Below are 13030 nucleotides of genomic sequence, written 5' to 3'. Positions count from 1 at the left end.
CATGCACCCTCAAGGACCCTGCCGAGAGTATAGAGCTGGTCCACAGTTCCACGACCAGGACGAAAACCACACTGTTCCTCCTGAATCCGAGGTTCGACTATCCGGCGTAGCCTCCTCTCCAGTACACCTGAATAGACCTTACCGGGAAGGCTGAGGAGTGTGATCCCACGATAGTTAGAACACACCCTCCGGTTCCCCTTCTTAAAGAGAGGAACCACCACCCCGGTCTGCCAATCCAGTGGTACCGCCCCCGATGTCCACGCGATGCTGCAGCGTCTTGTCAACCAAGTCAACCTTGTCCTCCCATCGTACGCAATGGAATTTTCCAAGCCTTTGCTTGGTGCAACAAAGACAGCCTGTTCATTGGGAACTCAGGGAACGGAAAGTTTTTTGATAATTTACATACAATTTTTCTGACAGTTACAGATCCAAACTATGTTCTAAAATTCCAGCCCGCGTGCTTCCTCTATTTATTTTGGAGGTCCCTGTTTACATCACTAAAGCTGTCACTGAGGGAAGGGGGAAATCTTGACAACACCAGTTAGACACAATATATCATTATAGAATAAATGCAAATGTGTTGACGCTGGTGATATCGCCTTGTCTCTGCTCTGTCTGCGTCACGGCGGTGTTCGGCCTTGGCAGTCAGCAGGCCGTTCCTGGACACAAACACTGATACCAGACTGGCTTGCAATCTTTTGGATTGCCAGCTTTGCACAGACAAAAGAAAAAATACCACTTCCGCACAATTGACAATAATTATAGCAACGGCACTTAAGCATAAAAGTTGCGTGATAATATATACATAATTATTCTAACACTAGGAGGAACTCTGTAAGGTTCCTGAAGAGCTAAATCCGCCTGGGTAGTTTTTGGTGGAAACACAGGGGGAACTTTATTGTGAAAGGGTCAAATGAGTGTCTCGCATATGTTTTATTTTGCTTCCAATATGAAGAAGTATGCTGACGTCATGTGTCATCAATGCACACATCAACTGATTAATAACATAGGTGTATTGCATCATGTCGCCTGGGGACAAACTGTAAATATGAAAACCTCATGTTTTTTTGTTCAGCTTCACGTCACGCGCACGTGTGAGATCATCACGGCGTGATGCAGCTGCAAAATGTCCCCGGGCTAGAGATTTCTACTTCTATTCTGCATGTAACATCTTCTAATCATGGAGGATGCCAAATGTCATCCTTTAAGTCGGGGATCGGCAACTTGCGGCTCGAGGGCCACATGCGGCTCTTTAGCGGCGGCCTGGTGGCTCCATGGAGCTTTTTCAAAAATGTATGGAAATGGACAAAAAATGGGGTGGAAAATATATTTTTTGTTGTAATATGGTTTCTGTAGGAGGACAAACATGACACATAAACCTTCCTAATTGTCAGAAAGCCCACAGTTTATATTAAACATGCTTCACTGATGACTATTTGGCGAACGTCCTTTTTTTCCTACTAATTTCAGCGGCCCTTGAACTCACCGTTGTGTGGATGGCGACTCAACAGTTTGTTTACATATATAACTTTCTCCGACGCTGCCACAGAAAGACGTGTTTTATGCCACTCCTTCGTTGTCTCATTTTGTCCACCAAACGTTTTATACTGTGCGTGAATGCACAAAGGTGAGCTTTGTTGGTGTTATTGACTTGTTTTGGAGTGCTAAATCAGGCATATTTGGTCCAGCCTGCATGACTGCAAGCTACATCTATTGGCTGCATTTCTGATAGTTGTTAGTGCGCCATGTTGTTCCAGACCACGGCAAACGTTACCCAGCTTCCATTAGAACTTGGACACACACATCTGTACCTTTGGCCATTCTAAGACAGTCATTACCAGGAGTCATCTCACCTTCTGAGAAGTTTTACCAATGTTTTCCAATGTTGTAAAAATGTGTAGAATAAATATTACATTTCAACATTTCTGTCAACAACGATTTGCGTCAGCCTGCGACACATAGCCATTTTGATAGTAGGCTGTTATAGCTAATATAGACACTTACAACATGTGTTGTCTTCATTATAACACTTATATAAGACTTTTAAAGTAATTTTGATAGTAGGCTAATATAGACACTTACATCACGTGTTGCCATTATTATAACACTTGTATAACACTTTTAAAGTCATTTTGATAGTAGGCTAATATAGCTAATATAACCACTTACATCATGTGTTGCCTTCATTATAACACTTCTATAAGACTTCTAAAGTCATTTTGATAGTAGGCTAATATAGCTAATATAGACACTTACATCATGTGTTGTCTTCATTATAACACTTATATAAGAATTTTAAAGTCATTTTGATAGTAGGCTAATATAGACACTTACATCATGTGTTGTCTTCATTATAACACTTATATAAGACTTTTAAAGTCATTTTGATAGTAGGCTAATTTAGACACTTACATCTTGTGTTGTCTTCATTATAACACTTATATAAGACGTTTAAAGTCATTTTGATAGTAGGCTAATATAACTAACATAGACACGTACATCATGTGTTGCCTTCATTGTAACACTTATATAAGACTTTTAAAGTAATTTTGATAGTAGGCTAATATAACTAACATAGACACTTACATCATGTGTTGCCTTCATTATAACACTTATATAAGACTTTTAAAGACATTTTGATAGTAGGCTAATATAGCTAATATAGACACTTACATCATGTGTTGCCTTCATTGTAACACTTATATAAGACTTTTAAAGTCATTTTGATAGTAGGCTAATATAGACACTTACATCTTGTGTTGCCTTCATTACAACACTTAAGACTTTTAAAGTAATTTTGATAGTAGGCTAATATAGCTAATATAGACACTTACATCATGTGTTGCCTTCATTATAACACTTACATAAGACTTTTAACGTAATTTTGATAGTAGGCTAATATAGCTAATATAGACACTTACATCATGTGTTGTCTTCATTATAACACTTATATAAGAATTTTAAAGTCATTTTGATAGTAGGCTAATATAGACACTTACATCATGTGTTGTCTTCATTATAACACTTATATAAGACGTTTAAAGTCATTTTGGTAGTAGGCTAATATACCTAATATAGACATTTTCATCATGTGTTGCCTTCATTATAACACTTATATACGACTTTTAACGTAATTTTGATAGTAGGCTAATATAACTAATATAGACACTTACATCATGTGTTGCCTTCATTATAACACTTATATAAGACTTTTAAAGTCATTTTGATAGTAGGCTAATATAACTAACATAGACACTTACATCATGTGTTGCCTTCATTATAACACGTATATAAGACTTTTAAAGTCATTTTGATAGTAGGCTAATATAGACACTTACATTATGTGTTGTCTTCATTGTAACACTTATATACGACTTTTAACGTAATTTTGATAGTACCGGTAGGCTAATATAGCTAATATAGACACTTACATCATGTGTTGCCTTCATTGTAACACTTATATAAGACGTTTAAAGTCATTTTGATAGTAGGCTAATATAAACACTTACATCATGTGTTGTCTTCATTATAACACTTATATAAGACTTTTCAAGTCATTTTGATAGTAGGCTAATATAGACACTTACATCATGTGTTGCCTTCATTACAACACTTAAGACTTTTAAAGTCATTTTGATAGTATACTAATATAGCTAATATAGACACTTACATCATGTGTTGCCTTCATTATAACACTTATATACGACTTTTAACGTAATTTTGATAGTAGGCTAATATAGACACTTACATCATGTGTTGTCTTCATTATAACACTTATATAAGACTTTTAAAGTCATTTTGATAGTAGGCTAATATAGACACTTACATCATGTGTTGTCTTCATTATAACACTTATATAAGACTTTTAAAGTCATTTTGATAGTAGGCTAATATAACTAATATAGCCACTTACATCATGTGTTGCCTTCATTATAACACTTATATAAGTCTTTTAATTTTTCGTGGCTCCAGACAGATTGCTTTTTTGTACTTTTGGTCCAATATGGCTCTTTCAACATGTTTTAAGTCCTTGCAAGCAACACCCAATCGACTTGTAAACATGTTTTTTCTGCTTGTTTTAAAAAAAAAAAAAACACTATTTTTTTGTGTGTGTGTCCTTTCCTCAGAGGTCTGTTTGCCAGCCACTACACAGAGACTCACTACCAGGAGGACGGAGGCGCCGTCAGCAATCCTCACAACGTGACGGTACGGCCCACGAACACGCAACTATCAAGGGAGGGAAGTCTAAATCAGGTTTTTAATGTGCTGCTGAGGTTGTTTTCATCACTACGACGACGTGTGTGTGTGTGTGTGTGTGTGTGTGTGTGTGTGTGTGTGTGTGTGTGTGTGACCTTAGTTTGTGTGTCGAAGCCTCTGGCACAACATTTTATCCAGTGGCCTACTTGTTGATAAGCTCTTTGATTTTTTTTTTTTTTTCCCCATTCAGAATGATTTTCATCCAATGTTGCTATCAGGGTTTTATTATGGAATCTCCTTTTAACAGCTGACCTATTGGTTGTGTAAATGGTAAATAAAAAGAGAATACAATGATTTGCAAATCCTTTCCAACTTATATTCAATTGAATAGACTGCAAAGACAAGATATTTAACGTCCGAACTGGTAAACTTTGTTATTTTTTGTGAATATTAGCTCATTTGGAGTTTGATGCCTGCAACATGTTTCAAAAAAGCTGGGACAAGTGGCAAAAAAGACTGAGAAAGTTGAGGAATGCTCATCAAAACACTTATTTGGAACATCCCACAGGTGAACAGGCTAATTGGGAACAGGTGGGTGCAATGATTGGGTATCCGTGAAATGCTCAGTCATTCACAAACAAGGATGGAGCGAGGGTCACCACTTTGTCAACAAATGCCTGAGCAAATTGTCTAAGAACAACATTTCTCAACCAGCTATTGCAAGGAATTTAGGGATTTCACCATCTACGCTATGAATATCATCAAAAGGTCCAGAGAATCTGGAGAAATCACTGCACGTAAGCGGAAAGCCCTTGACCTTCGATCCCTCAGGCATTACTGCATCGAAAAGCGACATCAGTGTGTAAAGGATATCACCACATGGGCTCAGGAATACTTCAGAAAACCACTGTCAGTCACAACAGTCGGTCGCTACACCTGTAAGTGCAAGTTAAAACTCTACTATGCAAAGCCACAGCCATTTATCAACAACACCCAGAAACGCCGCCGGCTTCGCTGGGCCCCGAGCTCATCTAAGATGGACTGATGCAAAGTGCAAAAGTGTTCTGTGGTCTGACCACGGATGACTTTGTGAACAAATGTGTGAGAAAATTGTCCAACAGTTTAAGAACAACATTTCTCAAACAGCTATTGCAAGGAATTTAGGGATTTCACCATCTACGGTCCGTAATATCATCAAAAGGTTCCGAGAATCTGGAGAAATCACTGCACGTAAGCGGCAAGCCCTTGGCCTTCGATCCCTCAGGTGGTACTGCTTCAAAAAGCGACATCAGTGTGTAAAAGATATTAAAAAGCGACATCGGTGTGTAAAGGATATCACCACATGGGCTCAGGAACACTTAAGAAAACCACTGTCAGTAACTACAGTCGGTCGCTACACCTGTAAGTGCAAGTTAAAACTCTACTATGCAAAGCCACAGCCATTTATCAACAACACCCAGAACCGCCGCCGGCTTCTCTGGGCCCCGAGCTCATCCAAGATGGACTGATGCAAAGTGGAAAAGTGTTCTGTGGTCTGACCACGGATGACTTTGTGAACAAATGTGTGAGAAAATTGTCCCAACAGTTTAAGAACAACATTTCTCAACCAGCTATTGCAAGGAATTTAGGGATTTCACCATCTACGGTCCGTAATATCATCAAAAGGTTCCGAGAATCTGGAGAAATCACCGCACGTAAGCGGCAAGCCCTTGACCTTCGATCCCTCAGGTGGTACTGCTTCAAAAAGCGACATCAGTGTGTAAAAGATATTAAAAAGCGACATCAGTGTGTAAAGGATATCACCACATGGGCTCAGGAACACTTCAGAAAACCACTGTCAGTAACTACAGTCGGTTGCTACACCTGTAAGTGCAAGTTAAAACTCTACTATGCAAAGCCACAGCCATTTATCAACAACACCCCAGAAACGCCGCCGGCTTCGCTGGGCCCCGAGCTCATCTAAGATGGACTGATGCAAAGTGGAAAAGTGTTCTGTGGTCTGACCACGGATGACTTTGTGAACAAATGTGTGAGAAAATTGTCCAAACAGTTTAAGAACAACATTTCTCAAACAGCTATTGCAAGGAATTTAGGGATTTCACCATCTACGCTCCGTAATATCATCAAAAGGTTTCTGAGAATCTGGAGAAATCACTGCACGTAAGCGGCAAGCCCTTGACCTTCGATCCCTCAGGTGGTACTGCTTCAAAAAGCGACATCAGTGTGTAAAAGATATTAAAAAGCGACATCAGTGTGTAAAGGATATCACCACATGGGCTCAGGAACACTTCAGAAAACCACTGTCAGTAACTACAGTCGGTCGCTACACCTGTAAGTGCAAGTTAAAACTCTACTATGCAAAGCCACAGCCATTTATCAACAACACCCCAGAAACGCCGCCGGCTTCGCTGGGCCCCGAGCTCATCTAAGATGGACTGAGGCAAAGTGGAAAAGTGTTCTGTGGTCTGACCACGGATGACTTTGTGAACAAATGTGTGAGAAAATTGACCAACAGTTTAAGAACTAACATTTCTCAAACAGCTATTGCAAGGAATTTAGGGATTTCACCATCTACGGTCCGTAATATCATCAAAAGGTTCCGAGAATCTGGAGAAATCACTGCACGTAAGCGGCAAGCCCTTGACCTTCGATCCCTCAGGCGGCACTTGACCTTTGATCCCTCAGGCGGCACTGCTTCAAAAAGCGACATCAGTGTGTAAAAGATATTAAAAAGCGACATCAGTGTGTAAAGGATATCACCACATGGGCTCAGGGACACTTCAGAAAACCACCGTCAGTAACTACAGTCGGTCGCTACACCTGTATGTGCAAGTTAAAACTCTACTATGCAAAGCCACAGCCATTTATCAACAACACCCCAGAAACGCCGCCGGCTTCGCTGGGCCCCGAGCTCATCTAAGATGGACTGATGCAAAGTGGAAAAGTGTTCTGTGGTCTGACCACGGATGACTTTGTGAACAAATGTGTGAGAAAATTGACCAACAGTTTAAGAACAACATTTCTCAACCAGCTATTGCAAGGAATTTAGGGATTTCACCATCTACGCTCCGTAATATCATCAAAAGGTTCCGAGAATCTGGAGAAATCACTGCACGTAAGCGGCAAGCCCTTGACCTTCGATCCCTCAGGCGGTGCTGCTTCAAAAAGCGACGTCAGTGTGTAAAATATATTAAAAAGCGACATCAGTGTGTAAAGGATATCACCACATGGGCTCAGGGACACTTCAGAAAACCACTGTCAGTAACTACAGTCGGTCGCTACACCTGTAAGTGCAAGTTAAAACTCTACTATGCAAAGCCACAGCCATTTATCAACAACACCCAGAAACGCCGCCGGCTTCGCTGGGCCCCGAGCTCATCTAAGATGGACTGATGCAAAGTGGAAAAGTGTTCTGTGGTCTGACCACGGATGACTTTGTGAACGAATGTGTGAGAAAATTGTCCCAACAGTTTAAGAACAACATTTCTCAAACAGCTATTGCAAGGAATTTAGGGATTTCACCATCTACGCTCTGTAATATCATCAAAAGGTTCCGAGAATCTGGAGAAATCACTGCACGTAAGCGGCAAGCCCTTGACCTTCGATCCCTCAGGTGGTACTGCTTCAAAAAGCGACATCAGTGTGTAAAATATATTAAAAAGCGACATCAGTGTGTAAAGGATATCACCACATATGCTCAGGAACACTTCAGAAAACCACTGTCAGTAACTACAGTTGGTCGCTATATCTGTAAGTGCAAGTTAAAACTCTACTATGCAAAGCCACAGCCATTTATCAACAACACCCAGAAACGCCGCCGGCTTCGCTGGGCCCCGAGCTCATCTAAGCTGGACTGATGCAAAGTGGAAAAGTGTTCTGTGGTCTGACCACAGATGACTTTGTGAACAAATGTGTGAGAAAATTGTCCAACAGTTTAAGAACAACATTTCTCAACCAGCTATTGCAAGGAATTTAGGGATTTCACCATCTACGCTCCGTAATATCATCAAAAGGTTCCGAGAATCTGGAGAAATCACTGCACGTAAGCGGCAAGCCCTTGACCTTCGATCCCTCAGGTGGTACTCCATCGAAAAGCGACATCAGTGTGTAAAGGATATCACCACATGGGCTCAGGAACACTTCAGAAAACCACTGTCAGTAACTACAGTGGCCTAATGGTTAGAGTGTCCGCCCTGAGATCGGTAGGTTGTGCTCAAACCCCGGCCGAGTCATACCAAAGACTATAAAAATGGGACCCATTACCTCCCTGTTTGGCACTCAGCATCAAGGGTTGGAATTGTGGGTTAAATCACCAAAAATTATTCCCTGGAGCGGCCACCGCTGCTGCTCACTGCTCCCCTCACCTCCCAGGGGGCGATCAAGGGTGATGGGTCAAATGCAGATTTTTTTTTGCCAAACCTAGTGTGTGTGTGACAATCATGGGTAATTTAACTTTAACTTTACAGTCGGTCGCTACATCTGTAAGTGCAAGTTAAAACTCTACTATGCAAAGCGAAAGCCATTTATCAACAACACCCAGAAACGCCGCCAGCTAAGATGGACTGATGCAAAGTGGAAAAGAGTTCTGTGATCTAACGAATCCACATTTCAAATTGTTTTTGGAAACTGTGGACGTGGTGTCCTCCGGACCAAAGAGGAAAAGAACCATCCGGACTGTTCTAGGCGCAAAGTGTAAAAGCCAGCATGTGTGATGGTATGGGGGTGCGTTAGTGCCCAAGACATGGGTAACTTACACATCTGTGAAGGCACCATTAATGCTGAAAGGTACATACAGTTTTTGGAGCAACATATGTTGTCTTCCAAGCAACGTTATCATGGACGCCCCTGCTTATTTCAGGCCATGTAACACAGTGGTAAAAATGCGACTTTTTTGCAATGTGTTGCTGCCATTACATTCTAAGTTAATGATTATTTGCAAAAAAAAAATAGGTTATGTCATTTAGAACATGAAATATCTTGTCTTTGCAGTCTATTCAATTGAATATAAGTTGAAAAGGATTTGCAAATCATTGTATTCTGTTTTTATTTACCATTTACTTACAACTTCACTGCTTTTGGGGTGTGTGGAACTAAAATAAAGTTGCTGTGATGTGAGAAACATGTATTTGCATATATTAATAGTAATTAGGAAAGTGTGTGACTACATTACCTGTATATGCTGAAAACACACCAAAAAAAATAGTCACTTCCCTTCCTGCCTCATGTTTTATTAGCCCGAGGTCATCTAATGTAGGTCACACACTGCCTAAGAGCACAGAGTTCTATTTTTACATGTAGCGTCATTAAAGTATATTACATCAGCATCTTGCGCCGTAACTCGGAAGTTACCGGCAGCGTGGCGACCCTCCAGCTGTGCGATGATGTCATGTGCGATGATGTCATGCAGCATCGTCCACTTAATGACCTTTTGTTTGGAACGCACAATTTAGACCATGAATACTTTTGTCTCTTGGCCACGTTACACTTAGTGATAATGTTTGTCTTGTAGAAGAACTGCTACTATCACGGGACGGTGCAGGCGCATCCCGACTCTGACGTCACCCTCAGCGCCTGCTCGGGCCTACGGTAAGAACACTTTTTTATTTTTTATTTATTTACGACTGCTTTCAAGTTTGACTTATAGAGGAAGACAAGATATTTCATGTTCTAAATGACAAACTAATTTTGTTTTTGCAAATAAACATGAACTTAGAATTTAATGGCAGCAACACATTGCAAAAAAGTTGCATGTTCACCACTGTGTTACATGGCCTTTCTTTTTAACAACACTCAGTAAAGGTTTGGGAACTGAGGAGACACATTTTTGAAGTGGAATTATTCCCCATTCTTGCTTGATGTACAGCTTAAGTTGTTCAGGCAGGCCAGTCTAGTACCCGCACTTTATTACTACGAAGCCACGCTGTTGTAACACATGGCTTGGCATCGTCTTGCTGAAATAAGCAGGGGCGTCCATGATAACGTTGCTTGGATGGCAACATATGTTGCCCCAAAACCTGTATGTACCTTTCAGCATTAATGGCGCCTTCACAGATGTGTAAGTTACCCATGTCTTGGGCACTAATACACCCCCATACCATCACACATGCTGGCTTTTCAACTTTGCGCCTAGAACAGTCCGGATGGTTCTTTTCCTCTTTGTTCCGGAGGACACCACGTCCACAGTTTCCAAAAAACAATTTGAAATGTGGACTCGTCAGACCACAGAACACGTTTCCACTTTGCATCAGTCCGTCTTAGATGAGGTCGGGCGGTGTTTCCGGGTGTTGTTGATAAATGGCTTTCCCTTTGCATAGAAAAGTTTTAACTTGCACTTACAGATGTAGCGACGAACGGTAGTTACTGACAGTGGCTTTCCGAAGTGTTCCCGAGCCCATGCGGTGATATCCTTTACACACCGATGTCGGTTTTTGATGCAGTACCGCCTCACAGGCATTTTAATGTTGATTTTCGGCCTTTTTTCCAGATTCTCTGAACCCTTTGATGATATTACGGAGCGTAGATGGTGAAATCCCTAAATTCCTTGCAATAGCTGGTTGTGAAATGTTGTTCTTAAACTGTTCGACACGCATTCGTTGACAAAGTGGCGACCCTCGCCCCGTCCTTGTTTGCGAACGACTGAGCATTTCACGGAAGCTGCTTTTATACCCAATCATGGCACCCACCTGTTCCCAATTAGCCTGTTCACCTGTGGTACGTTCCAAATAAGTGTTTGACGCGCATTCCTCAACTTTCTCAGTCTTTTTTGCCACTTTTTAGAAACATGTTGCAGGCATCACATTGCAAAAAAGTAGCATTTTTACCACTGTGTTACATGGCCTGAAATAAGCAGGGGCGTCCATGATAACGTTGCTTGGAAGACAACATATGTTGCTCCAAAACCTGTATGTACCTTTCAGCATTAATGGTGCCTTCACAGATGTGTAAGTTACCCATGTCTTGGGCACTAATACACCCCCATACCATCACACATGCTGGCTTTTCCACTTTGCGCCTAGAACAGTCCGGATGGTTCTTTTCCTCTTTGTTCCGGAGGACACGACGTCCACAGTTTCCAAAAAACAATTTGAAATGTGGACTCGTCAGACCACAGAACACGTTTCCACTTTGCATCAGTCCATCTTAGATGAGCTCGGGCGGTGTTTCCGGGTGTTGTTGATAAATGGCTTTCACTTTGCATAGTAAAGTTTTAACTTGCACTTACAGGTGTAGCGACGAACGGTAGTTACTGACAGTGGCTTTCCGAAGTGTTCCTGAGCCCGTGCGGTGATATCCTTTACACACCGATGTCGGTTTTTGATGCAGTACCGCCTCACAGGCATTTTAATGTTGATTTTCGGCCTTTTTTCCAGATTCTCTGAACCCTTTGATGATATTACGGAGCGTAGATGGTGAAATCCCTAAATTCCTTGCAATAGCTGGTTGAGAAATGTTGTTCTTAAACTGTTCGACACGCATTCGTTGACAAAGTGGCGACCCTCGCCCCGTCCTTGTTTGTGAACGACTGAGCATTTCACGGAAGCTGCTTTCATACCCAATCATGGCACCCACCTGTTCCCAATTAGCCTGTTCACCTGTGGGACGTTCCAAATAAGTGTTTGACGCGCATTCCTCAACTTTCTCAGTCTTTTTTGCCACTTTTTAGAAACATGTTGCAGGCATCACATTGCAAAAAAGTTGCATTTTTACCACTGTGTTACATGGCCTGAAATAAGCAGGGGCGTCCATGATAACATTGCTTGGAAGACAACATATGTTGCTCCAAAACCTGTATGTACCTTTCAGCATTAATGGTGCCTTCACAGATGTGTAAGTTACCCATGTCTTGGGCACTAACACACCCCCATACCATCACAGATGCTGGCTTTTACACTTTGCGCCTAGAACAGTCCGGATGGTTCTTTTCCTCTTTGTTCCGGAGGACACGACGTCCACAGTTTCCAAAAAACAATTTGAAATGTGGACTCGTCAGACCACAGAACACGTTTCCACTTTGCATCAGTCCATCTTCGATGAGCTCGGGCGGTGTTTCCGGGTGTTGTTGATAAATGGCTTTCACTTTGCATAGTAAAGTTTTAACTTGCACTTACAGATGTAGCGACGAACGGTAGTTACTGACAGTGGTTTTCCGAAGTGTTCCCGAGCCCGTGCGGTGATATCCTTTACACACCGATGTCGGTTTTTGATGCAGTACCGCCTCACAGGCATTTTAATGTTGATTTTCGGCCTTTTTTCCAGATTCTCTGAACCTTTTGATGATATTACGGAGCGTAGATGGCGAAATCCCTAAATTCCTTGCAATAGCTGGTTGAGAAATGTTGTTCTTAAACTGTTCGACACGCATTCGTTGACAAAGTGGCGACCCTCGCCCCGTCCTTGTTTGTGAACGACTGAGCATTTCACGGAAGCTGCTTTTATACCCAATCATGGCACCCACCTGTTCCCAATTAGCCTGTTCACCTGTGGGACGTTCCAAATCAGTGTTTGACGCGCATTCCTCAACTTTCTCAGTCTTTTTTGCCACTTTTTAGAAACATGTTGCAGGCATCACATTGCAAAAAAGTTGCATTTTTACCACTGTGTTACATGGCCTGAAATAAGCAGGGGCGTCCATGATAACGTTGCTTGGAAGACAACATATGTTGCTCCAAAACCTGTATGTACCTTTCAGCATTAATGGTGCCTTCACAGATGTGTAAGTTACCCATGTCTTGGGCACTAACACACCCCCATACCATCACACATGCTGCCTTTTCAACTTTGCGCCTAGAACAGTCCGGATGGTTCTTTTCCTCTTTGTTCCGGAGGACACGAC

The 13030-nt window shown here is 41.7% G+C and overlaps 1 protein-coding gene across 1 annotated transcript in view; it reads left to right on the top strand.

Moving 5' to 3' along the window:
* Window positions 1-13030, top strand: part of LOC133611266 (disintegrin and metalloproteinase domain-containing protein 12-like) — a 212974-nt gene that overhangs the window by 93656 nt on the left and 106288 nt on the right. The window contains exons 4-5 of the mRNA XM_061967965.1: window positions 4128-4206; window positions 9707-9783. Coding sequence (XP_061823949.1) covers window positions 4128-4206; window positions 9707-9783 — 156 coding nt within the window. The remainder of the gene's footprint in view (window positions 1-4127; window positions 4207-9706; window positions 9784-13030) is intronic.

This window comes from Nerophis lumbriciformis, linkage group LG02 (genome assembly GCF_033978685.3).
Source record: "Nerophis lumbriciformis linkage group LG02, RoL_Nlum_v2.1, whole genome shotgun sequence".
Lineage (NCBI taxonomy): Eukaryota > Metazoa > Chordata > Actinopteri > Syngnathiformes > Syngnathidae > Nerophis > Nerophis lumbriciformis.
Note: the sequence above shows the minus strand (reverse complement) of the source record. Positions and strands in the feature narration are given on the sequence as shown.